This window comes from Protomyctophum parallelum (genome assembly GCF_964188405.1).
Source record: "Protomyctophum parallelum genome assembly, chromosome: 13".
Lineage (NCBI taxonomy): Eukaryota > Metazoa > Chordata > Actinopteri > Myctophiformes > Myctophidae > Protomyctophum > Protomyctophum parallelum.
In genome coordinates this window covers 47669753-47692632 of record NC_139708.1, presented here as the reverse complement: position 1 = coordinate 47692632, position 22880 = coordinate 47669753, and the positions used below count along the sequence as shown (strand labels likewise).

The window sequence follows — 22880 nt, the reverse complement described above, 5'->3', positions numbered from 1 at the left end:
TATTTCACAGTTCACACCAGCAGCCGGGAGGAATCCATGAATAAAAACATGGCCTAAAGTATAGCTTCTCCTGCACAAGGAGAGAAGAGAGCTCGGTGAAAAACAACACAAAAAGTGTGTTTGTTGTCATGACTTGTCACGACAAGAGTTGGCGTATACGTTGACGACGCTTAAAAGGTCTTTAAATAAACAAAATAAGAAATGCCTATAAGGGAAAAATGCATTGGGATTCATTTCCTGGGCCACTCGTTGTTCTGAAAGGGGGAGGGACTGCGGCGCTCCATAGCCGGCTATTGCTCAGTGGGATACCATCTGTATCTTCTGTGTTGCAGATTCCTCACCCAGTTCAACACGTCAGCCTTGGAATCATCCTCTCAGAAGACTGCGGCATTGGCCTGCAGGGCCGGCTTAGCGGTCCAGGCACTCGTGGGTTCGAGTCCCGATCCCAATTAACACTTTACTGTGTGTCTTCCCCTCCATCTCTCTCCCCATTTCCTCATGTCTACCCACCATACATCTATCAATAAAAGCCCCCAAAAATATAATAAAAAGGAAGACTGCAGTATTGAACCATAACTGGAGAAAGCAGACCCGCGATCCTCATTTGAGTGTGTGACTGTGTGTGTGTGTGTGTGACTGTGTGTGTGTGTGTGTGTGTGTGTGTGTGTGTGTGTGTGTGTGTGTGTGTGTGTGTGTGTGTGCGTGTGCGTGTGCGTGTGCGTGTGCGTGTGCGTGTGCGCGTGCATGTGTGTGTGTGTGTGTGTGCGTGTGTGTGTGTGTGTTATGAATGCTTTTATGTGCATATTATGGAGGAGCACAATGGTGTCTTGTCTCCTGAGCACCATGTTGTGCTTGAGGGTCCATCCTGTAAAAGATTTCATGACCTTGTGACGGAAACGGTCAGTATTGGACAGGCCTGGCCGGCCGGCTGGCTCACTATAGCCTCTACTGTGTCGTTGGCCGTCTTGCCTGTTAAGGCTGATTTATATTTAGTTGTAGCCAATCTACACAGTCGTACACAGTGAAAATGCATCTGTGTTCATTCAACTCTTAATCCATTCTGAACGGGCACCCATTTTGGTGTCAGCATCATGTTATGCTTTAACTATTTAAAAATAGCAGATCTACAAGCTCATATCGCGCCACCGAGTGGCGCGATACGAGCTTGTAGGTCTGCTATTTTTGAAAAATCGAACAGCGACTGACATTTCTAGAATCTGATCTCAGGTCAGAATGGGTTAATCAGACCAGTGTGTGTCCAGTGGAAACCTCGTATGAATCTGATCTCAGGTCAGAATGGGTTAAAGTGTACAGATGTAACCAAATGGACCCCGTGGATTTGTATACTCCCTGCAGAGCTACAAATACCCCGACAGTGTGGCAGCCTGCGTAGACGTATATATACATCGCTCTATGCAGCACTCTGTGATTAGAGTGAATTCAACCATGGTAAAGCCGGGTGTCTTCGTGAAAACGGCACATGTCTTGAGACAGAATGTAGATAAGTAGCCCACAAATTATCCTCAGTTAGGGTTTCTGTGATGCAGTTGCTATGGCAACCATGATAGAAATAGACGTGTATCTGCACGGGAATGACATTTATTGAATTGTTGTTTAGAAGCAGAGAGAGATTTTTTTATTCTTGTGACTGATGGGTTAAGTCACTGAATGACATATTCTCTCTCTCTCTCTTTATTTCTTTGTCTGTGCTTGCGTGGCTGCGTGCGTGCGTGCGTGCGCACACAATATGTACATAAATATAGGCCTATACTGTTTCCGTTTGTAATGTACACGTGCTCACGGTTTACGTATACAGATTGTATGTGTTCTTCCTACGTGTGCGTGCGTGTGTGACACACTGCAGTGCATTAGACGTGCAGCAGGCAGTATACCACGGATTGGGGGCCATAGGGCACACCATTATGATGGTAGGAGTATATAGAGTGAGTGTGTCTGGGCTGCACTCGCTGGCCCTGTGGAAGAGCGGATAAGCTCTGAAGGGAAGAGACAAACACAATACATGCAATGGGAAAGGGATTCTGTTTGTATAGCACCTCTGTTATTGTTCCTAGTGTACACGATTACATTACATTCTGAGCACATAATTAATGCCACACATTAACCATCGGATATGTATTATGTTAATGTGTTTAAGTGTTAAACAATAACACTGTTATTGCCCCGCACAAATGTGTAATAGGTCTGCATTTCAGTGATATGATGATGCAGAACCAATCCATTGCACCACAAGCATTCTCTACTCTGTCTAATGTCATTCGCACACGGAATGCTCTTTGATCTGTTATTGACTTACTCGTCTCAGACGTATTATACACCTTATATTCCCATTTGAACCCTGTGTCTCTTCTTGTCCATGTTGCCTTTGTATAGCCTAGCCTGGTTGCCTTCATTAATTCACTTTCACTTGAGATGAAATAAGAACAAAGGAAGGAGCTGGTCCAGAGTCAGCACTGAGCCCACAGAGAAGAAAGGAGCACCGAACAGTCATTTGGTAACACCCTGGTAAATTTACATCTTGTGGTATTAATAGGTTGGAAATCAATGAAATGGCTAAGGCTTTGAGAGAGAGAGGGAGGGGAGATAGAGGGGATCAGGGGATGTGTGATGGAGAGAGATGAGGGAGGGGGTGGGCTGGGGGGTGCAGGAATATGAGTGTGTATGCATTTTCAAGGCGGTCTTTCTGTTGCAAGAAGAGAAGGAGGAAAAAAAAACAGTAGTCTAACAGGGAAACGAATTGGTCGAGCTACTGATGAAGGCATGAGGATTGTTGAGGAATAATGCGATTTATAGTTGCGGAAACTGACATTTCGGGAATGTCCGTGTGCTACTGAGACGTCTTGTGCTCCGATGGCTGTGTGTTTCATTTGAGCCAGAGAGGTGAAATCACCTAAACGGTGTGTGAAAGAGGAGGGGGGGGACGGAGAGACAGAGAGGGGGAGAGAGAGAGGGAACAAGAGGTGGTGGAGGGGGCGGGGGTGTGTATATGGACCGACCTCGCTGCTTACGGGACCTACAGGCAGGCACCCCGATTATTGTGCGCCTCTCTCTACTACTCTCATCAATTTTTTGGGGGGGAGGAGAGGACAAAAGAAACCGGGGGGGAAATCAGAGGAAAGGCCCGGGATCTTTTAAGTCGTGACGGCCGGGGGCCCCCCGACCCGAGTCCCCGGACTTCGCCGCCGCTTGCTCGGGGTTGTCTGGACGTTTGAAAGAGGGTGAGGAGTCGGTCTGGAGAGAGAGAGAGAGAGAGGCGGCGGAGCGGCCGGCCGGACTGACTGACTGCGAGACTGGGGTTTCCTTTCCTGCCCAGCCAGCCACACACACACACTCACAGCAGCGGGATTGTTTCCCTGCTCGGCTCCGAGAGGGGCCTTGTGAAGCTCCGTCCTCAGGTATGCATAGCATCAGCCCTGGGCTGGCTGGCTGGCTGGTTCTCCCTGGCTAGCCTTTAGCTGGCTTTATTTAGGGGGAGGGTGGGGGGATCGTCTACTGCCGCATCCCCATCATCATCATTCACAGATCTCTTATATCTAGCAGTGAACGGTATTTGTTGCTAACCTAAACATATCAAAACGGTATGTTGTTCCCCCCACTGTTTCTAAAGGGGGCTGGCTGGGTGGGGGTGGTGGTGGGGGGACATCTGCACCTAATCACCTCTCCTTTGTAGCTAAAGGTTGCTCGCTCAATGTCTGCCTGCCCCATAGCCCTGTTTTTTAATGAAGTGCATTGTTCACACATAATGCATTTCTACAATAACGCCACGAATACAAGCTCAAATTAGCCTCCTTCTCGCTAGCGTACGGGGCTAATAGTGTTGGATATGTTGTTAGCCATAGCCAAGCTAACTCGCGCATTTAATTTGCAGCAGTAGGATAGCAGGATGAGGGAGGGAGGGATCGGGCACTGTAAGCTAACGCTAGCCTCGCGAAGCTAAACTACCACAGGCAACATTAGCACGACCTGCTAATGGTAGCTAGCTAATAGAAGTTAACAGGAGACAAGACAGTGTAGCGTTGAGTTGTTGTTGGTGATGGACAACCCGAGAGACACCCGCAGTGAAAGGAAGCAGAGGTGGTTTTGATAAAAGTCTGCAACAAACACAAACATATATATATACTGCGCCTGTCCTAATTATTATAGGCCAGACTTGATTTGCTGACTAATTGACTGCATTCAACCGGTAATTTGTGTGTGTTTTTGTGTATTATTATGCTGCCTAACAAATCGCCTTGCCCTTGTAATAATACGGCAGAATACAGCGGTGCGAAATGTCGTGGTGCTGTGATTGATTATAGCTACCAAACCAACCCAGCTCTAAACTAAATGGATGAATATAGAGACCAGAAAGATGCTTCTTAAGTCTAGCCAACTTTTGACTGCATCACCTCTAGTTCCACTTCCACACAGGGTGGTGGAGGTGGTGGTGGGTGCCACTGAATGTGTGTGTGTGTGTGTGTGTGTGTCTGTACTGGAGCTGGGCCCTGGGCCCTGGCTGTCCTCATTTGGCTTCCAAACCGTTTGTTTTGTAGTCAACATATTACAAAAATGCCTTTATGTTTTTTTTGTTTTGTTGTGGCTTTCGCCTTTATTTTATATTTTTTTCGTGGAGGGACAGACAGTAGGCTGACAGGAAATGGGGAGATTGATTGAAATATGTATTAACAGTTTGCAGAATTACAGTGCATTTCAAGCACAAACTCAATACAAAGACTGTTAACTGTGAGTGGACGACCCAATTAAGCATTACACTTGTTTACAAGAGGGTCCACCATGTTCAATTCATCAAAACATTTAGAGATGTACAAATAGACACTTCTATATAGTCAAAGAACAGAACAGGATTTCATCATAAAGGAGGTAAAAAGGGAAAAGAAACTTATACAGTGGGTGGGGGGGGGGGGGGACATGCAGTAAAGGGGATCGGGAGTTGAACCCGCGGCACACTTCCAGACTGGATTGCCAGCCAAGGTGCCTGGACCGCTGAGCCATGGCCCAGGCCCATTATGGAACATTAATAATCTTTTGATTATTAATATTCAACTAACAAGTATTGTTACTCTGTCAGCCGTGCCGAAAATAGAATGACAAACCACAAAACATACTCTAGGATTCAACGTAGTATTGCAAATACCGAATGAGAATCCCATAAAAAAATAAGATGCTGTAGGCCTATTACAGTATGTAGTCATCATATAGCCGCAATTTGCAACGCTAGATTTTTTAAATAATGTGATGAATCTAGAGTTGCAATACCCTCATTTGAGGCAGCGGTGGCCGAACGGTTTGCAGAGCGGTCTTGATATCGGAAGGTCGCTAGTTTCTTATCCCCGGACCGTCACGTTAAAATTACCACCGCTGAAGTGCCCTTGGACAAGGCATTGAACCTCTACCATGAAATGTTCTATGAGCAGGGCCTGGCTGTAAACAAGTTCTTGAGCTTAGTCCAGTTACCCTGGGTAAACATAGTACCTTTCCTTTCCATTGACTCCCCACTCATCCAATTTGGTTTGCGATCTGCTTGTCTTAAACTACGTTAAACTCACAAACATTGCAGCTGTAGTCCAAGCTTGAATTATCCTCTTTCAATCTGCCAAGCTTGTTTTTCATAAAAATCCACCGTAGACATGTTATGAGCTACTTTCTGTCAAGAAATTCTGTGCAGGTGATTTCTTTCTAAGTGCTGGAGTTTGGAAGCACTCATCGTATGTCACTGAACACCCCTGCGTACCACCTGTTTCGAATTTTCACATAATGCAGGAGGCAGCAGCGTGGCCCGTTAATGAAAACGAGTGCTTCCAAACTGCAACACTTAGAAAAATAATCACCTGCAGAGGATGTTTTGACAGAAAGTAGCTCATAACATCTCTACGGTGGATTTTTATGAAAAACAAGCTCGGCAGATTGAAAGAGGATAATTCAAGCTTGGACTACAGCTGCAATGTTGGTGAGTTTAACGTCGTTTAAGACAAGCAGATCGCAAACCAAATTGGATGAGTGGGGAGTCAATGTAGGGTATTGCAACTCTAAATTAATCCCATTATAAAACAATCTAGAGTTGCAAATTGCGGCTAGTCATTATATGGAGATCAGAATATGGAGGGTTACGCTATAAACAAAAGTCACCACAGGTTTAGGTTGGGCCATTAAGCATTTTATGTGTTTGTGATAGAACATAATTGATTGATTTATTAACAGTTTGCAGAATTACAGCACATTTCAGTGTAACTTGCATTACACTTGTTTACAATAGGGCCCACCATTTTCAATTAATCAAAACATTTAGAGACGTACGAATATACACAACTATATAGTCAAAAGGAAATCATCATAGGAGGTAAAAAGGGAAAAGAAACATATACAGTGAGGGGGAACAGGGGTGGGTGCAGGGGATTCAGATTTAACCCATTCTGACCGGGCACCCATTTTGGTGTCAGCATCATGTTATGCTTTAGCTATTTAAAAATAGCAGATCTACAAGCTCATATCGCGCCACCGAGTGGCGCGATACGAGCTTGTAGGTCTGCTATTTTTGAAAAATCGAAGAGCGACTGACATTTTTAGAATCTGATCTCAGGTCAGAATGGGTTCATCAGACCAGTGTGTGTCCGGCGGAAACCTCGTATGAATCTGATCTCAGGTCAGAATGGGTTAATGGGGCTTTTACGGGGCTTTTTATATTCCATGCACTCCACAAAGGTTGGCATTTTACCCCTCGTTCAACCCTAACTTTAAATACATGATATATACATTAAAGAATTGTCTCAAGTCCTCTCATTGTCAAAGAGGGAGAGAGCACATACTGTAGCATATAGCATTGGCTCCGGCAGGTTTTTTGTAACTTTGACAGTGTTATTTTGTTACCTTAATTGCATGCTGCTGTTGCTAGCCCACTTTCCTCCCCCTCCACCCCCTGTTTGTTATCACCAGCCCGTAGGGACTGCTTTAAGGCTTGCGTTGCTGAACCTTTTAATCGTTATTCCGTCGTGTTGATAGTAGCAGGCGGGGGGGTGGGGGGGTCGGTGAGCCATGATGCAACATCAACCAGTACAAAAAGAAAAGGACAGCGTATCTGTGCTGCCACCAGGAACACTATAGAATATCTAAATATATTGTCGTTGTTGAGGAACCACTGTAGGAAATTGGGTCTTTTACTAATTTAGGAGAAATGGTACCCTGTCTGACACCGTGGTCCTATAAATAGTGGGGCTCTTCTTTATGGGTCTGGATGCAATTATGCTTGACAAGTTGTTTTTGTATGTTTAATAGCCAATTGTCAACATCACAACTTATACATAAAAGTATATTATATAAGTATAATATACCCTATCACAAAATTATAAAGTATTCTATGTATTTGGTTAAAATGGGTAGGGTTTAAAAAAAAGGCAAAAGCATGCTCTGTTGCACTGGCCTAAAAGTGGGTCCTTAAAAACTGCTTCAACTTCTGAGATGTATGTATTTAAAAGGGGGGCTTTTTTTGTAAAATCCCAGCCCACAATACCTTCATATATTTAAAAATAATTCCAAAATAGGGTTACCAGTGAAGGGCAACATGCCTCTTCACTGGGGACTATGCAAGGCAGAGGTGTCCACCCCCCTAAGTCATACATAGTCTGTATTTTCGGTGGTTAGGTGACCACCGAACTACAACATGACGTCACGAGCCGCGGTGAAGAGCAAACCACCGCCACCGCTCCAGCCCTTCTCTCTGTTTTTACTCACCACCGCTCAACGTTATTTCAGCTCCGGTGGTCAGCTCACCACCGGAGCGGTGGTCACCTCACCACCGAAAAACCAGACTATGAATAGGCCTTTAGACTAGACCGCATACCTAGTATACAAAATTATAAAGTATGTATGTATGTATGCATGCTTTTATAATGTAGTGATGGGGTATATTATACTTATATCTACTTGTAATATAGAAGTTGTGAAGTTGACAATAAGCTCAAATATTAAATGAGGCAAACATTTGATTGTTGACAAATTACTAGGAAATGTCATTTTCGTCCAGCAATAACCAGCCCTTGCAATTTCATTAATATATGCTAATTGCTATGTCAAACACTAATTAACCCAGAAAATGATTTTATGAATAATGGTGTAACGTCTTTTCTTTCAAAAAAAACAATGCAAGTTTAATTATGCAATCTTGGCATTAGTCCAAGACAAACGAGGGTATTGGGACAAGAAATGTAATCACGGGTTGCCTTTTGTGTACACTGACGTTATTGTCCTTTTCTGTTCTTTCAGATTCACAAAGGCCCTCCGGTCAGCAGTGGTGGGAAAAAATGAATTCAATCGCATGGAAATACCGGGGAGAGACGAAGACGGAAGAAACCGAATTGACTAAACTTGAAGAGGAATTAATGAATCGCCCTCCTTTTGGAATATCGTGGTTATGGAATTAGGAAGAATACAAAGACAATAGGCCGAAGACCCAGGAGGGAACCGAGAAGAATTCAATCTGAACACATTGAATCAAGCAATTATTACACAATAGGGACCAAAGACTTATATTACAGTCCAAGCAAATACGATACAGCTGCGAAACAAGCAAACATTTCAAGCGCCATTTGAGAGGGAATGAATGTCCCAGAAAGTCTTACACTCGGCAACAACAAAGAACTGTCGAGGATATCAATGGAGTGTTTGCCTCTGGGAATGTTTCGTGGAGGACTAAATGTGGACCTATTGGCTAGCGTTGCTACAGTTATCCTGTCACGCAGGTGTGAGCCAGTTCCGAACAAACCCACGTATACTCATGAACTGAACAACTGCTGCGACAGAAGGCAGTCTTAATGGTTACAGAGACACCTCCCCCCCCCACCACCCCCCCCCCACCCCCCTCCTTGCACATGGGACACTGTTGAATCCCATCTCTCTGTAGCTCTGTTTGCCCATGCTCTTATTGTGGCGGAGAGAATGGCGTTTAAAGACATTTAGAGTTGAAAATCTCAAGTGCTGCCTGGTGTGTCGGTCAGTCGTGCTCGATATCCTCGCCTACTCAGTGCCAAACTTGCTTCAGCTTCATGGGACTTATTGCACTGTCTACGTCTTTTTTTAGCAGTGTTTTTCGTAGCAGTGCCAGCATCTGCTGCAGAACTTACCTATTCTTGTGAATTTTGACTGTTCCGTTTTGAACAGCCAACTGTTACACAGGTTAGTGATTTTCTGTCTTCTTTTTTTTTGGGACGGGAAAACAAAAACCATATCATCATCATCGTCATCATCAGCATATTGCAGAAGTCATCTTTAGACCATTTCACTTATTGATTATCTGCCTCAACACCACAGTGTTCACCTTTTTTGCTGCTACAAGTCTGACTACAACATCTGTGATATATTCCTCTGCTTTATCCCTTTTGTTGGACTCCTGAAAGACATTTCCTTGCTTTACTGCCAGCTGAGAGACTTGCACTTTTATTTTTTAATTATTATTATTATTAATAATACACAAATACTGCCATAAGCCTTTCACTTACTGATGTGATCAGAAGCATTCCCTGTAGACATTGACAGACATTTCCATTTTTACAACCCCCTCCCCACCCACCCACCCAAAAAGAAAAAGAGAAAGAAATGCAAAACTTTTCCAACAGTCCAGTGCCCCCATCTCTCCCTCCTGGTTTCAGCGGGAGGGGTGGAGTAGTCGGCCCCCCCTTCCCCCCACAACCAGCAGATCCCCAGATCTCCCCGAGGATGGCGGAGGATTACACGGCTATGCAGCAGCCCGGTCTCCACCGAGCCCACCACCACCACCCCCCGCACCACCCCGGCCAAACCGCCGCCGCCAGCCACATGCTGGCGTACGGCGCCCGGAGCAGGGGCGCCACCGGCGCCCCCGGGGAGGGTAACGTCCCACTCCAACAGGGTAACATTCACAGCGGCAACGGTAGCAACCCGTACCGAAAGGAGGCGATGGATTATTATTTATCGATGGCCGGGAAGGAGAGGCATCGGAGAGGAGGAGGAGGAGTAGGAGGAGGCGGTGGCGCCATGGGTTTCGGGGCGACCTTCGGGTACCCCAACATGGACGGACATATACCTCACCAGTACCGACACGCCGGGTCGGGCTCAGCCGCGTCGTCCGGCATGATGTCGCCCTACCTGATGGACTACGGCGCCTCTGCCGGTTCAGGTGGCGGCGGTGGTGCGGGCAGCGGCGCGGGCGGAGGCGCCGGAGCCTTCTCTCCTTCCCAACAGTACAACATGAGTCAGAACCCTGCCATGCAGTCGGTGGCGGGCTCTCAGATGCAACAGCACCGCCAGCACGGGCAGAACTACCAAGCGCTCCACCACGGGCAGCAGCAGCAGCAGCAGCAGCATCGGAGCTATCCCCACGCTGGGCACAGAATGACCCCTGCGCAGTACCCACACTACTCCCCACAAAGTGGGGCCTCCACAGGGTCGTCAGGAATGTATAGCCCCCCGCCGCCGCCGCCGCAGAGATATCACGACGGCGGGACCGGCGCTGGCTTTGATCCCAAAGTCAACAGCTCTCCTAATGTCAACTCTAATTCAAACTCGGCCTTGAGCGCCGCTGCCGCTGCTGCTCCCAACAACGTGGGGCCGATGGAGAATGTTCCACAGAGTTACCACGCTTCAAATTACCCTGCGTATTCCCCACAGACACATTCACTTCACAAGCAAGCCACACTGCAGCACCGCAACTCGCAGCACAATTTGGGGGTAGGCTACGAAAACTCTGTAAAGATGCAGCACCACGGTCCGTCCCTCGGCGCCGTGTATGCTAAACATCACCAAGCCTCCAATCCCAATATACCTCATCCATCATCGCAAGAAATAGCCAAATCCCCAATGCACTCCAGTGCTCAGCAGCAGACCCAAATTAACCAAAACTTCAGCCCCATCTCCAATCCCTCCCCAGCCGCCTCCGCAGTGCAATCCCCCAGCTGTAGCTCCTCTCCTTCCCCTTTGATGAGTGTCTCGGACGCACACGGCAATCCTTCGGGACACGGCTCTTCACATCCTCCTCCTCCTCCTCCTCCCCCAAACCCCCGTAGCAGCACCCACAGTCACGGTAGATTACTACAGACCATGCCTCAGTTGAGTCCCACGCCCAACTCCAACAGCAGCGTCAGTAGTTGCGGCAGCAGTGGCAGCCATAAAGCCCAGGGCATGAACGCAGCGGCTGCCGCCGGTGGTCACGCTATGGGCCGCGGCAGAATGGGCACGCAGGCGGCCAGCTCCAGAGAAGAAGGCTCCTCCATTTATCCACCCTCGCCTCTTGATAAACTCCAGGACGCCGGCCTCAACAGTCTGAATGCCTTGACTTCACAAGTAGCCAATTTACCAAACACGGTGCAGCACATGCTTCTCACGGACACGGTGCTCTCGCAGAAGAAGGGGAAAGACGGCGGCCAAATGCAGCACGGGGCGCACCACGGCGTGCCCCCATCGTTGTCGTCGTCGTCGCAACCGAGGAGCCGAAACGCCAGCGCCACCTCGAGCACCAGCACGGTTCGAGACGGAAGCGGCACGGGCGGCGGAGACGGCGCCGGCTCCGAGGTCGGCGCCGACGAGGACTCCTCGATGTCGGAGCGAGGGCCACCGCCGCTGGGCGGGGCCAAGGCGGAGCGCGGCGAGGAGCCGTTTCCCGAGGGAGAACATCGTGCGAGAGTGAGACAAATGAGCGGCGCCAGCAGCGGCTCCGAACCGACCGGCTACTACCCTCCTCCGTTGCACAGTCAGAACCGGCAGCAGGCGGGACACGCGGCGCACGTGAAAACCATCACTTCGGAGACCGCGGCGAACCAGCCGGGCGTTGCTGAAGCGAAACCGAGCGACGCTCACATTCCTCCTCCGTCGTCGTCGTCGTCTCCATCCTTTGGTTCCTTGTCGTCTGAGCTGGGTCCAAACGCACGTTCGAGGCCTCCCATCTCTTCCTCTGTCGCGCCTCCCCCTCAGAACTCAAACTGTATCTCGGAGCCTTGTGCCACGGATAACAACAACAGATATGGCCCCAGTAAGATAATAGAGGTGAAAAATGAAGAAGTCAAGGCAAAGGGCACCCATCCGTCGCAGGGAGAAGTGACCCTACGACAACACGGGCCGGACGGTGACGGTACGCCGGGCGGCGTATCCGGTCTGCACAACAACGAGAGGGAAGGAAAGCACCAGGCGGCGTCCGAGGAGGCGCAGAACACCGGCGGCGTAGGCGTGATCGTCTCGGCGCGCTCGGAGGGAAACCACACCAACAAAAGCAAGCATCCTCAAGACAACTGCGTGGAAGAGAAACACTACTTCAGAGACTCCAGCAGCCACAACGGGGAGGAAGGAGTGGACCTCAGTGTCTATTCCTCCCACCACCAGCTGCACCAGAAGCCCAATTTCGGGCGGTCTCAAAATCATCCCCCGGCTGCCGCGCAGAAATACGGCTACTCGGAATCCCCGTATGGCGCGGCAGACATGCCGGCGAAGAACAGAGGGAGGCCTGGCCCAGCGGGCGAGTCAAATTCCAGGTTCCCGGGTTACCACCATTCCCAGTCCATCTATGGCCCTGTGCACGCAAAGGACGTCGGAGGCCCCGCCACGGCCGACGCGTTGGGAAAGCGAGGGGAAGGTGCAGGCGCTCGAGTTCTCGATTCTCAAATTCAGCAGTTCCCGAGCCTTTTACAGGAAGTACTTCAAGGTTACAATTTAGATCGGCGCTACGGCCGCCCGGAACAAGCGTTCCCAGCCCACCTTCAGGGCCAGCAGCAGCAGCAGCAGTTTCAATCCAGACACGCGTACGGCGTGAACGAAGGCATGAGGATGCAAAGTGCCCAGTCGGAGGCGTCGTCCCAAATGGCCGTCTCCAGAAAGGCCCCGCAGCCCCACAACCAGAGGCAAGGAAGCAGCCCCGACTTTGCCCCCGAATCGTCGCACCCCTCCCTGAAACCGGAAGAGGCCGGCGGCGGTAAGGCGTCTCAAAATGCCAACGAGAGAAATAAAGCGGGTCACATACCACAGCCTGCCGTGTCCGCGCCACCTCCGCCCAAACACATCAACCTAGCGGACTATTCGTTACCGCAGAGGAAAGCCCCGTCTCACCTGACCACTCCATCCTCTGCCGTGCAGGAGCTGCTCCTGCAGGAGGCGGAGCCGCTGGCCGGCAGCGCCGCTGCTCCGACCGAGTCTCCCAAGTCATCGGCGGGATCCCTTTTAGCCCCGTCGTCGTCGTCAGAGCGGCGCTCCGTCATCTGCGACGTGTCCCCGAACCGCCGCGGCACGCCTGAGAGGGACAGGGAGGCCGACAGGGAGAGAGAGAGGGAGAAAGGAGGAGGAGGAGGAGCCTCCGTGATCCAACAGCCATTCTCCTCTCCGACGACGGCAACCAATGATCTGAGCAAGAATGATCTGGGAGAGAAACGAGTGAAGCTGGAAACGGACGGGAAATACGCTGCAAATCCACAGGCCGATCCTCAGCGCGGTGGCGGCGGCGGCGGCGCGGCCAAAGAGGCCGACGTGGAGTATCATTCCAAGTCTATGCATTCCTCCGTGGTTCTGAACGCCGACCTGTACAGGCGAGGTAACGTGGACATGACCTCTCACGCCGCCGGCTCTAATCCACTGTCCCCACCGGCCAGGCATCAGGCCTATCTCCACAGCGTGGATCTAGCGGCCGGTCACCCGGGCAGCGGCGGCTTCCCGGGATATCGATATGGCGACGCCAGAGAGGGCAACAGCGCCATGCCACGCGGCAGCCCCCACTTCCCCCCGCACCACCACCCCTCCTCCTACCACAGCCTGTCCCCCCAGGCTCCGATGCAAAACCCACAACAACAAGCGACGAATAAGCTTCAGATGTACGCACACCCCCGTGGCCCGCCGCACCATCCCGCCCACCACGACATGAACGACTGGGTCAGCGCCATGAACAGGCCCGCCAACGCCAAGGACATGATGCTGTCGTCTCCGGGGAGACACAAGCTCAGCCAGGCGGAGCAACAGAGGCTGCTCGCTCAGACGGACGCCATGCCCGCCGAGCCGCACGTGAGCAAGCCTCCGCTCCTCCAGCACCAGAGCGCCTACTACGACATGAAGATGTGGGAGTCGACGCATCCGCCCAGAGACGCCGCCGGGCCGATGATGATGATGGAGGCGGGCGAGCCTTACTACAGAACACAGCCTCCTCCCCCTCCCCCGCCCGCCCCCGTCGCTCCGCACGGCCCCCCGCCCCTCACACACACAGCCCTGGCAGCGGCTCCCAACGCCATGTCCGAATCCGACGTCGTCGTCAGAGGAGCCGTGGCGGAGGACAGCAAGCCGCCCCGTCCGGCCCCCGTGTCCGACTCCGTCAAGCCCCCCGCCGACATGAACCCCCAGGGACAGCGGCAGCCTAAAGCCGGGGGGCTCGGAGGAGACGCCAATCCCTTAATGCTCCGGAGGAGGGTTCGTTCCTTCATCTCCCCCATCCCCGCCAAGAGGCAGCTTCAGGACGGCTCCCAGACGTCGCAGAGGGGCGCCCCTCCGAACTCACACCACTCCCCCGGGGCCCAGTCGGAGTCGAGCCACCACAACGAGGACGACTCCAGCTCCGACATGCCCTGTCCCAGGCTCTCCTCCCCCGTTCCCGGGCAGAACGCCTATTCCCAGTCCCTGTCGCCGAGCGCCAAGTCCAAGGCTTTGCCCCAGCGGAGAGGACGGGGTTTGAAACTGGAGGCCATCGTTCAGAAGATAACGCCGAGCACCAAGAAGCCTCGAGACTCGAGCCAAGAAGACTCCAACCATTATCTGGGCTACCCTCACTCGGAGATGACACAGTTCAGCGACTCACAGGACCAAGACTTGGCTCACTTCTCCAGAGCGGACGACGGCTACATGGACGAGGGCCACTCGCTGAACGACATGCTTCCCTTCAGAGGAGTGGACGAGGCGGGGCCTCTGCCCCCCGCCGCCTACCCCTGCGACCCCCACCCGACCGCGTCCCAAGCGGCCAAGCAGACGGACTTTGACTTTGGGCTGGGGCCCGCGGTGGCGGCTGGGGCGTCGTCATCGGGCGGGGACAAGGAGGACTTCGCGTTGCTCGGTCCTCTGCCCCCTCCCCCGCCGCTGCCCCGCCCTGTCCAGGGCTCGCCGCCTCCCTCTTCCTCTGCGCTTTCCGACATCCAGCACTTCACCAACACGTACCAGCAGCTGGAGACGCGGCGAGGGGAGCAGTCGGCGGCCAACCTGCTCCGCCAGAAGCTGCAGGAGAGCGTGGGATTCGACGACTACGGCGGCGGCGGCGACTACTACGGCGCCACGACGCCGCCCCACCACAGCCAGGGCCACGTGCTGAGCAGGTCGCTTCCCATGACCCCGGGGAGGTCGTCTCTGTCGCCGCAAGACTCCAAGGACGGCCTCGTCCCTAAAGGCTACTTCCCGTCGGGCAAGAAGAAGGGCCGGCCCGTGGGGAGCGTGAACAAACAGAAGCGGGCCGCGGGCCAAGGCGGCGGCGGCCAGACCCCGAGCCAGGCCACGACCCCCACGCAAGGTCAGGACGGCCCGCTGGGGCAGCCGCCCTCGCCTCTGGAGGACGCCGACGTCACCATGCAAAGCGTGGACCACGAGGACGAGGCCGGGATGTCGCCGCCGCCGCCCTGCGCCTCCTCGGAACTCACCAGTGCCTCGCCTCTTCTGGCCCCGCCCGTCTTGACCCAGGTGGTCAAAGTGGACGCGGAGACACCCGAGGACACCCGGCCCCCGGAGAGCGAGGTCAAACCCCCCCCGCGACGGAGGAGGAGGAGGGGGGGCGTGAAGGACGAGGAGGAGGGGGGCAGCGAACCGGGCGAAGTGAGGGGAAGACAGAGGAGGAGGAGAAGGGTAGCGGGTACCGTGACGGTGACGACGATGACCAGGACGTCGTCGTCTGTGGCCAAAGATGACCTGGATGTGTCGTCTGGGGCGGCAGGAGGAGGAGGAGGAGGAAGCGGCGGTTTCCTCCAGGACGCCAACAGGAAGGGCGTTCCGTTCTTTCCACACATCCACGTGGAGAAGAAAGTCCCAGAGATCGGGGCGGTGTGCACCATCGTGAACGGCGAGGAGGAGAAGGTGAAGGGAGAGCAGCGGGCTGCGGTCGCGGGGAAAGCGGGCGGCGGCGGCGGGACCGAGTCTCCCCTGAGCTCGGCGCTCTCCTCCTCCTCCCAGCTGTCCCGGCGAGACCGAGAAATGGAGAAATGGGAGCCGGACGAGGCGGAGACCAACCTCCAGTCGGGGAAACGCCTCCCTTCGTCCGGGCACGTGGTGTCGGGGCCCGTGATCACGGAGACCAACCACTCGGGCCGTCTGCTGTGCTGCCTCTGTCAGAAATGGGCCAATTACAAGCACCTGGGAGACCTGTACGGGCCCTATTACCCCGCCGAGTACGCCGCCAAGCTGCCCAAGAACCAGCCCCAGGTCCGACAGGGTCAGGTGACGGCCGCCGGAGCCAACAAGACGCCCCCGGGAGGACCGGCTCTGTTGGACACCAACGCCAACTTACTGCCCGCCATTCAAGAGACGCAAACGCAACACGACGCCGACATGCAGATCACAAAGCCTTGGAACGAGAGCGACTACAACGCCGTGGGCCTGCAGGACGCGAGCCCAACGCGTCCCCTGGTCGGAGGGACGCCGTCTCTGGCCGGAGGAGGAGGAGAGGACATGATGATGATGTATCTGTCCGGCAAGATGGGCAGCTTCCCCCCCTCGTCCTCGGCCCCCCCTCCCCACCAACACCACCACCAACACCACCACTACCACGACCACCCCCACCCCACCACCACCACCACCACCACCGCCTGGGGCCCCACGACGACAACACCCTCCCTAACCTGGGACATGAACCTCGACGTCAGACCCATCCCCGAGTTGAAGAGGGAGCCGGACGGCGAGAGTGTCGTCGTCGTCGTCGACGCCGACGAGCAGCGGAAGCCCAAATTGCAGCAGCAGGCGCCGCTAACGACAACAACAACGACGACGGACGAGGCTCCCCAGAGGCCTCCGCACAGGAAGCTGACCTCCCATCCGCGCTTCAACAAGCGGCGGCACAAGTCGGACTCGTCGTCGTCGCCGCGGCGCATGGTGCCGTCCAACAGCAAGGCCTCGCTGCCCTTCCAGCCGCCGCCGCCCGCGCTGGACTCCCTGGGGCCCCTGGCGCAGCTCGCCCAGCTGCCCCAGATGCCCATGGACCCCGAGGAGCTGTGGGTGCACGAGGGCTGCATCGTGTGGACCAGCGGCGTCTACCTGGTCAACGGGAGGCTGCACGGCCTGCAGGAGGCACTGGACGGCGCCCGGGACACGGTGAGCATTATGTTATTGCTTTAGCTATTTAAAAATAGCAGATCTACAAGCTCGTAGCGCGCCACCGAGTGGCGCGCTACGAGCTTGTAGATCTGCTATTTTTGAAAAATCGAAGAGCGACTGACATAGAAACATAGCTTTTTCAGAAAACTGTCAGGATGTAGAAGACATTTTTAGAATCTGATCTCGGGTCAGAATGGAAAACTGTCAGGATGTAGAAGACATTTTTAGAATCTGATCTCAGGTCAGAATGGAAAACTGTCAGGATGTAGAAGACATTTTTAGAATCTGATCTCAGGTCAGAATGGAAAACTGTCAGGATGTAGAAGACATTTTTAGAATCTGATCTCAGGTCAGAATGGAAAACTGTCAGGAGGTATAAGAATTTTTTTGAATCTGATCTCAGGTCAGAATGGGTTAAATAATTCCCCGTTCATTTTTCAGCATAGACTTTTCAGAAAGTATTTATTTAAAGACGTTTACGCTGCTGGACAAAGCCAACTCTTGTCGTGACAAATCATGACAATAAACACAATGTTTTGGGCCGAAACAAATAATTAGAAAGAAGAAAAAAACGGCACGTTTACAACACTTTTTTTTGTTGTTTTTCTTCTTTGTAATTATTTGTCTGGTCCAAAATATAGTGTTTATTGTCATGATTTGTCACGACTCGAGTTGGCTTCGTACGACGCTTAAAAGGTCTTTAAATAAATACCTTTTGAAATGTCTGAGGAAAATACATTGGGAATTATTTCCTGGGCCTGGCGTCGTCATGAAAGGGGGCGGGACTGCGACGCTCTATGGAAGGTGAATTTTACATCATGTGTGTCTGAAACAAATTGGCTTATTTTTGTGGCAAAAATTAAATGCCAATAAACGCAGTGCAACTGTTTTAATTCAACTTACATTTCATATATGTAAGATGTAGAATAGCCGATCTACAAGCTCACAATGCGGCGCAAAGCGACACACTGTGAGCTTGTAGATCGGCTATTATACATATATATGAAATGTATTTTCACTACTTCTGATGCATTGGTTTTCTAAATTATGGAATTTCTTTGATGTCTTCATGAAATGACGGAAACAAGTGATACACAGTAAGTGTTTTGTGGCCCACCGTAGATTTTTTGACAGCTAATTTAGATTTTTTAATTTTTGTCTTTTTGAATAACACTCATTTTGTTTTATTCATATTTTGGTCATCCGAAATGTTTTAGTGTTAGTCTAGTTATAGTCTACTTACGATTTTAGTCGACTGAATCTACAGTTGATTATTTTGTCGACAAAAACATGCATTTTGGCAAGCCCTGATGGCATTTTGATGTTATACTCGGTTGCTGAAAATAGCCTATCTACAAGCTCACAAAGAGTCTCAACGCCACACGTTATTAGTTGTTAGCTAGGGGAGGGGAGTTGTTAGCTATTGGCTGTTTTCAGATCACAACCAATCAAATTGATCTCTTCTCCACTAGCCCGTCCCTAACACCACATTTGTCTAGTTTTTATTTTTTGACAAATATGTCAGTAAGTATCTTTAGTCAAAGTTTTAGTCATCGTAAAAAAATGTATTTAGTTTTCGTCAGTGAAAAAAGGTAGTCGCCGAACATTTTCTTTTGTCGTCTTAGTTTTAGTCTTAGTCGCCTGTGAGGATAAAGGTGCGTGTGTGCGTGTGCGTGCGATTGTTCTTTTATACTGTGTGTGCACTGTGGCTTGGCCATAAACACTTAATGATTTATTTTTAAGTTGTTTTATGGCTACGTCCAAATTTGAAGACGGTAGTAAAAAAAAACACCACCACTTTAGTCGGCACTTCATCCGATAACAGTATAAAGTGCATTTTACCACCCTACACACACAGTGAGCACATTTCAGCACACACACACACACACACACACACACACACACACACACACACACACACACCGTCCGTCCCGTTTGTTTGTATGGCATTAACAGAATACGTGTTCATTGATTTCCATCATCTGGCCCTTAGCGAGTCGTCACTGTCTAGCGTCTACTACACTTTCTGTGATGTTATGGATTTATCGTCTTACTCTTTCTTCCCCAACTAACCCGCTTCCTTCTCTCTCTCTCTCTCTCTCCTGTTCTGCTCCTCAGTGCTGCTCCTATTGTGACATGGTGGGCTCCACCCTGGGCTGCTACAGCAAAGGCTGCACACTCCAGTACCACTACCTGTGTGCCATTGAAGCCGGTAAGTTTATAAACCCATGATTCTGGAACGGGAATGGTGTTTTAAAGCATTATGTTATACTTTTAGCTGTTGAAAAATAGCGAGCTTGTAGGTCTGCTATTTTAGAAAATTTGTAAAAAAAAAAAGAAATGTGGCGCAAATCTTTTGAATGTATATTCTACTCATTGTGCAGAATGGCCCATTTCAAGTTTTCAATTGTATACAAAATATTTTGAAAATAGCAGACATTCTAGGTTAATATCGGATTACTGATACATTATTGATTTCCGCTGTTAACAGATTATATACATAGGACGTCTGAGAACGTCATAAGGATCCCGAAATATTAGTACAATTGACGTGTGAGGACATCCTAGCGACGTCCCAGCGACGCGGGGCGAGATAAGAATATTCAGAATTTTTCCTATTTTTTTTTTGGCATTTCGCTTTTCGCTTGCCGTATGCTAACGCTCAGTGCAACTATTAGCTTGTCATTGACTCCCATGTTAGCGCGGCGGAAAGAATGACTCGTATCTCCTAATCCAGGGCGCTCTCCGTGGTGATGAGTGGATCGATATGCTGGCGCTTTTCTGCTCCTCATCCGTCTCTCCCGCAAAATATGAACGCTTTTTGGAGCGTAAAACAATATATTAAGATGATCGGGGATGTGAGGTCCCTTTGTAAAGTCAACTTTTTTAGGCAAGCGTTTCCTGTTTCATGGCTTTCAAAGTAAAAGCGATCAGACAACTCTGGCACTCTATAGCCTTTATTTTGAAGGCACTTCCTGTACTAAATGTGTTAACAATTCATGCAAACCTGCAAACCCGAGTTGAATAGTAAGAGAGTGGTGACACTAGCGTTGACTCCCATTGTAACAATGGGATGCGGAAGTGCTCATTCTATCTCAATGGGATAGTTCCAATGTTTGGAACTATAGCCCATACAGTAGTCACCCACTTTGTGGCGACATCAAAGCGTGTTGCCACTCTCTTACTATTCTACTCGGATGCAAACATGACCCGCTTTAATGACTTCAGTCTATATTAATGAGTAATGACTATTATTAAAATGTTCTGATCTACAAGCTCAAAACACGTCGCAGTACGACTTTTGCTATGAGAGTAATATGCAATGTGGCTCGCTGGAGTGAGTGGAAATATAGTGGCCCTCTGGAGTGAGTGTGGAACTATAGTGGCCCTCTGGAGTGAGTGTGGAACTATAGTGGCCCTCTGTAGTGAGTGTGGAACTGTAGTGGCCCTCTGGAGTGAGTGGAAATATAGTGGCCCTCTGGAGTGAGCGTGGAACTATAGTGGCCCTCTGGAGTGAGTGTGGAACTATAGTGGCCCTCTGGAGTGAGTGTGGAACTGTAGTGGCCCTCTGGAGTGAGTGTGGAACTATAGTGGCCCTCTGGAGTGAGTGTGGAACTATAGTGGCCCTCTGGAGTGAGTGTGGAACTATAGTGGCCCTCTGGAGTGAGTGTGGAACTATAGTGGCCCTCTGGAGTGAGTGTGGAACTATAGTGGCCCTCTGGAGTGAGTGTGAAAATATAGTGGCCCTCTGCAGTGAGTGTGGAAATATAGTGGCCCTCTGGAGTGAGTGTGGAACTATAGTGGCCCTCTGGAGTGAGTGTGTAAATATAGTGGCCCTCTGGAGTGAGTGTGGAACTATAGTGGCCCTCTGGAGTGAGTGTGGAACTATAGTGGCCCTCCGGAGTGAGCGTGGAACTATAGTGGCCCTCTGCAGTGAGTGTGGAATTATAGTGGCCCTCTGGAGTGAGTGTGGAACTATAGTGGCCCTCTGGAGTGAGTGTGGAACTATAGTGGCCCTCTGGAGTGAGTGTGGAAATATAGTGGCCCTCCGGAGTGAGCGTGGAACTATAGTGGCCCTCTGCAGTGAGTGTGGAACTATAGTGGCCCTCTGGAGTGAGCGTGGAACTATAGTGGCCCTCTGGAGTGAGCGTGGAACTATAGTGGCCCTCTGGAGTGAGTGTGGAACTATAGTGGCCCTCTGGAGTGGGTGTAGAACTATAGTGGCCCTCTGGAGTGGTGTGGAACTATAGTGGCCCTCTCCATTGTCAAAGTGTCCCATCCCTGTTCTAGCCGACTCGGGCGGCTGTGGCTCAGGAGGTAGAGCAGGTCGTCCAATGATCCCTGGGTCGGCGGTTCGAATCTCGGCTCCTCCTCCTGTCCACATGTCGAAGTGTCCTTGGGCAAGACACTGAACCCTACCTTGCCTCCAATGAGTCGGTCGGTTTGAGCTCGCCACCATTGGTGTGTGAATGTGGGAAGTGAGGACGCTGGCGTCGACTGTTCGCCGCTTCACCTCCCAATGTATGAATGAATAAACCATTGTAAAGCGCTTGTAGAGCATTTGGGAAAGCGCTATAAAAATGCAATTCATTAAAGAGATGTACAGATTAACCTAGAGTTGTTGTGGTGGCTCATGGGTGTCCAGTATCCTCATCTGCTCTCCCTTCTCCCCTCCCCTCCCCTCCCCTCCCCTCCCCTCCCCTCCCCTCCCAACAGATTGCTCCCTGAATGAAGACAACTTCTCGCTGCGGTGTCCGAAGCACAAGGTAAAGATGGAGAGGTTGGTTATCACGTTATCGTTTCTTGGGGGACATTCACGATTAATGTTTCACGTTTTTGATTGATTGAATATTTTATTAGGCAACATACAGTAAATGCAAACAGCACAATGTACAGTCAGGCATTTTTGTCCAAAAAAGGATTTCACCGAAGAAAGACCTTGCGACCTTGTTTCCATTCGGGTCCCATCCACTCACACATGACATGAATAATAAGTTAACACAGTAACAGTAAGTGATATAACAATAATAATTTAAAGCAACATTATACATTTCCTCTAAACATGAAATATACAGTATGCACAGGTTGGGGCCGAAGGTTAATGGGAAGGGGATTATTTGCACAAAGAGGCTGGGGCGATCACTAGGGCTGACCTTCGATGCGATTACGATGCGAGGCGCGCACCTTAAACAATAGCGGAGAGAAAGGCATGCTTAGATTGGTCTCATTCATTTAAAACGATAAGCATTGAAGCAACAACTGTTGCAGCCTTCATGAAAGCAGTGACGCACAAATAATTAGGCTTAATAAAACAAACGACCGTAACAAGTCAACTGCCTGACACAGGCATTACCTCTCAAAAAAAAAAAATATAGCCTATAATCAAAGCTTCTCTTCCGATTGAAACTCAGATGTGAAAACACCAAAAAAAACACCAGCCCTGGAGCTCCAGGCGCGCTAATTTGCGCCGCGGTCTACGCCGCTCTCAGACCCTTCCGACGAGGCTCTTTCTTGGGGTAGAAAAGTGTGGATGACCGCGGCTCAAATTAGCGTGCCTGGAAGTCCCTCGGAGCCTAGGAGGTCAGGGG

General features: G+C 50.8%; 1 protein-coding gene across 3 annotated transcripts in view; it reads left to right on the top strand.

The window, feature by feature from the left end:
• tcf20 (transcription factor 20) overlaps positions 1-22880 on the top strand; it is a 188429-nt gene that overhangs the window by 158263 nt on the left and 7286 nt on the right. Inside the window, exons 2-5 of one of the 3 annotated variants that reach the window (XM_083780782.1) lie at positions 3260-3413; positions 8275-17289; positions 19411-19504; positions 22009-22072. In XM_083780782.1, coding sequence (XP_083636908.1) covers positions 9604-17289; positions 19411-19504; positions 22009-22072 — 7844 coding nt within the window. In that variant the 5' untranslated portion in view covers positions 3260-3413; positions 8275-9603. Of the gene's footprint in view, positions 1-3017; positions 3414-8274; positions 17290-19410; positions 19505-22008; positions 22073-22880 lie in introns of those variants that run through there. The other 2 variants (XM_083780783.1, XM_083780781.1) reach the window with 2 other exon arrangements.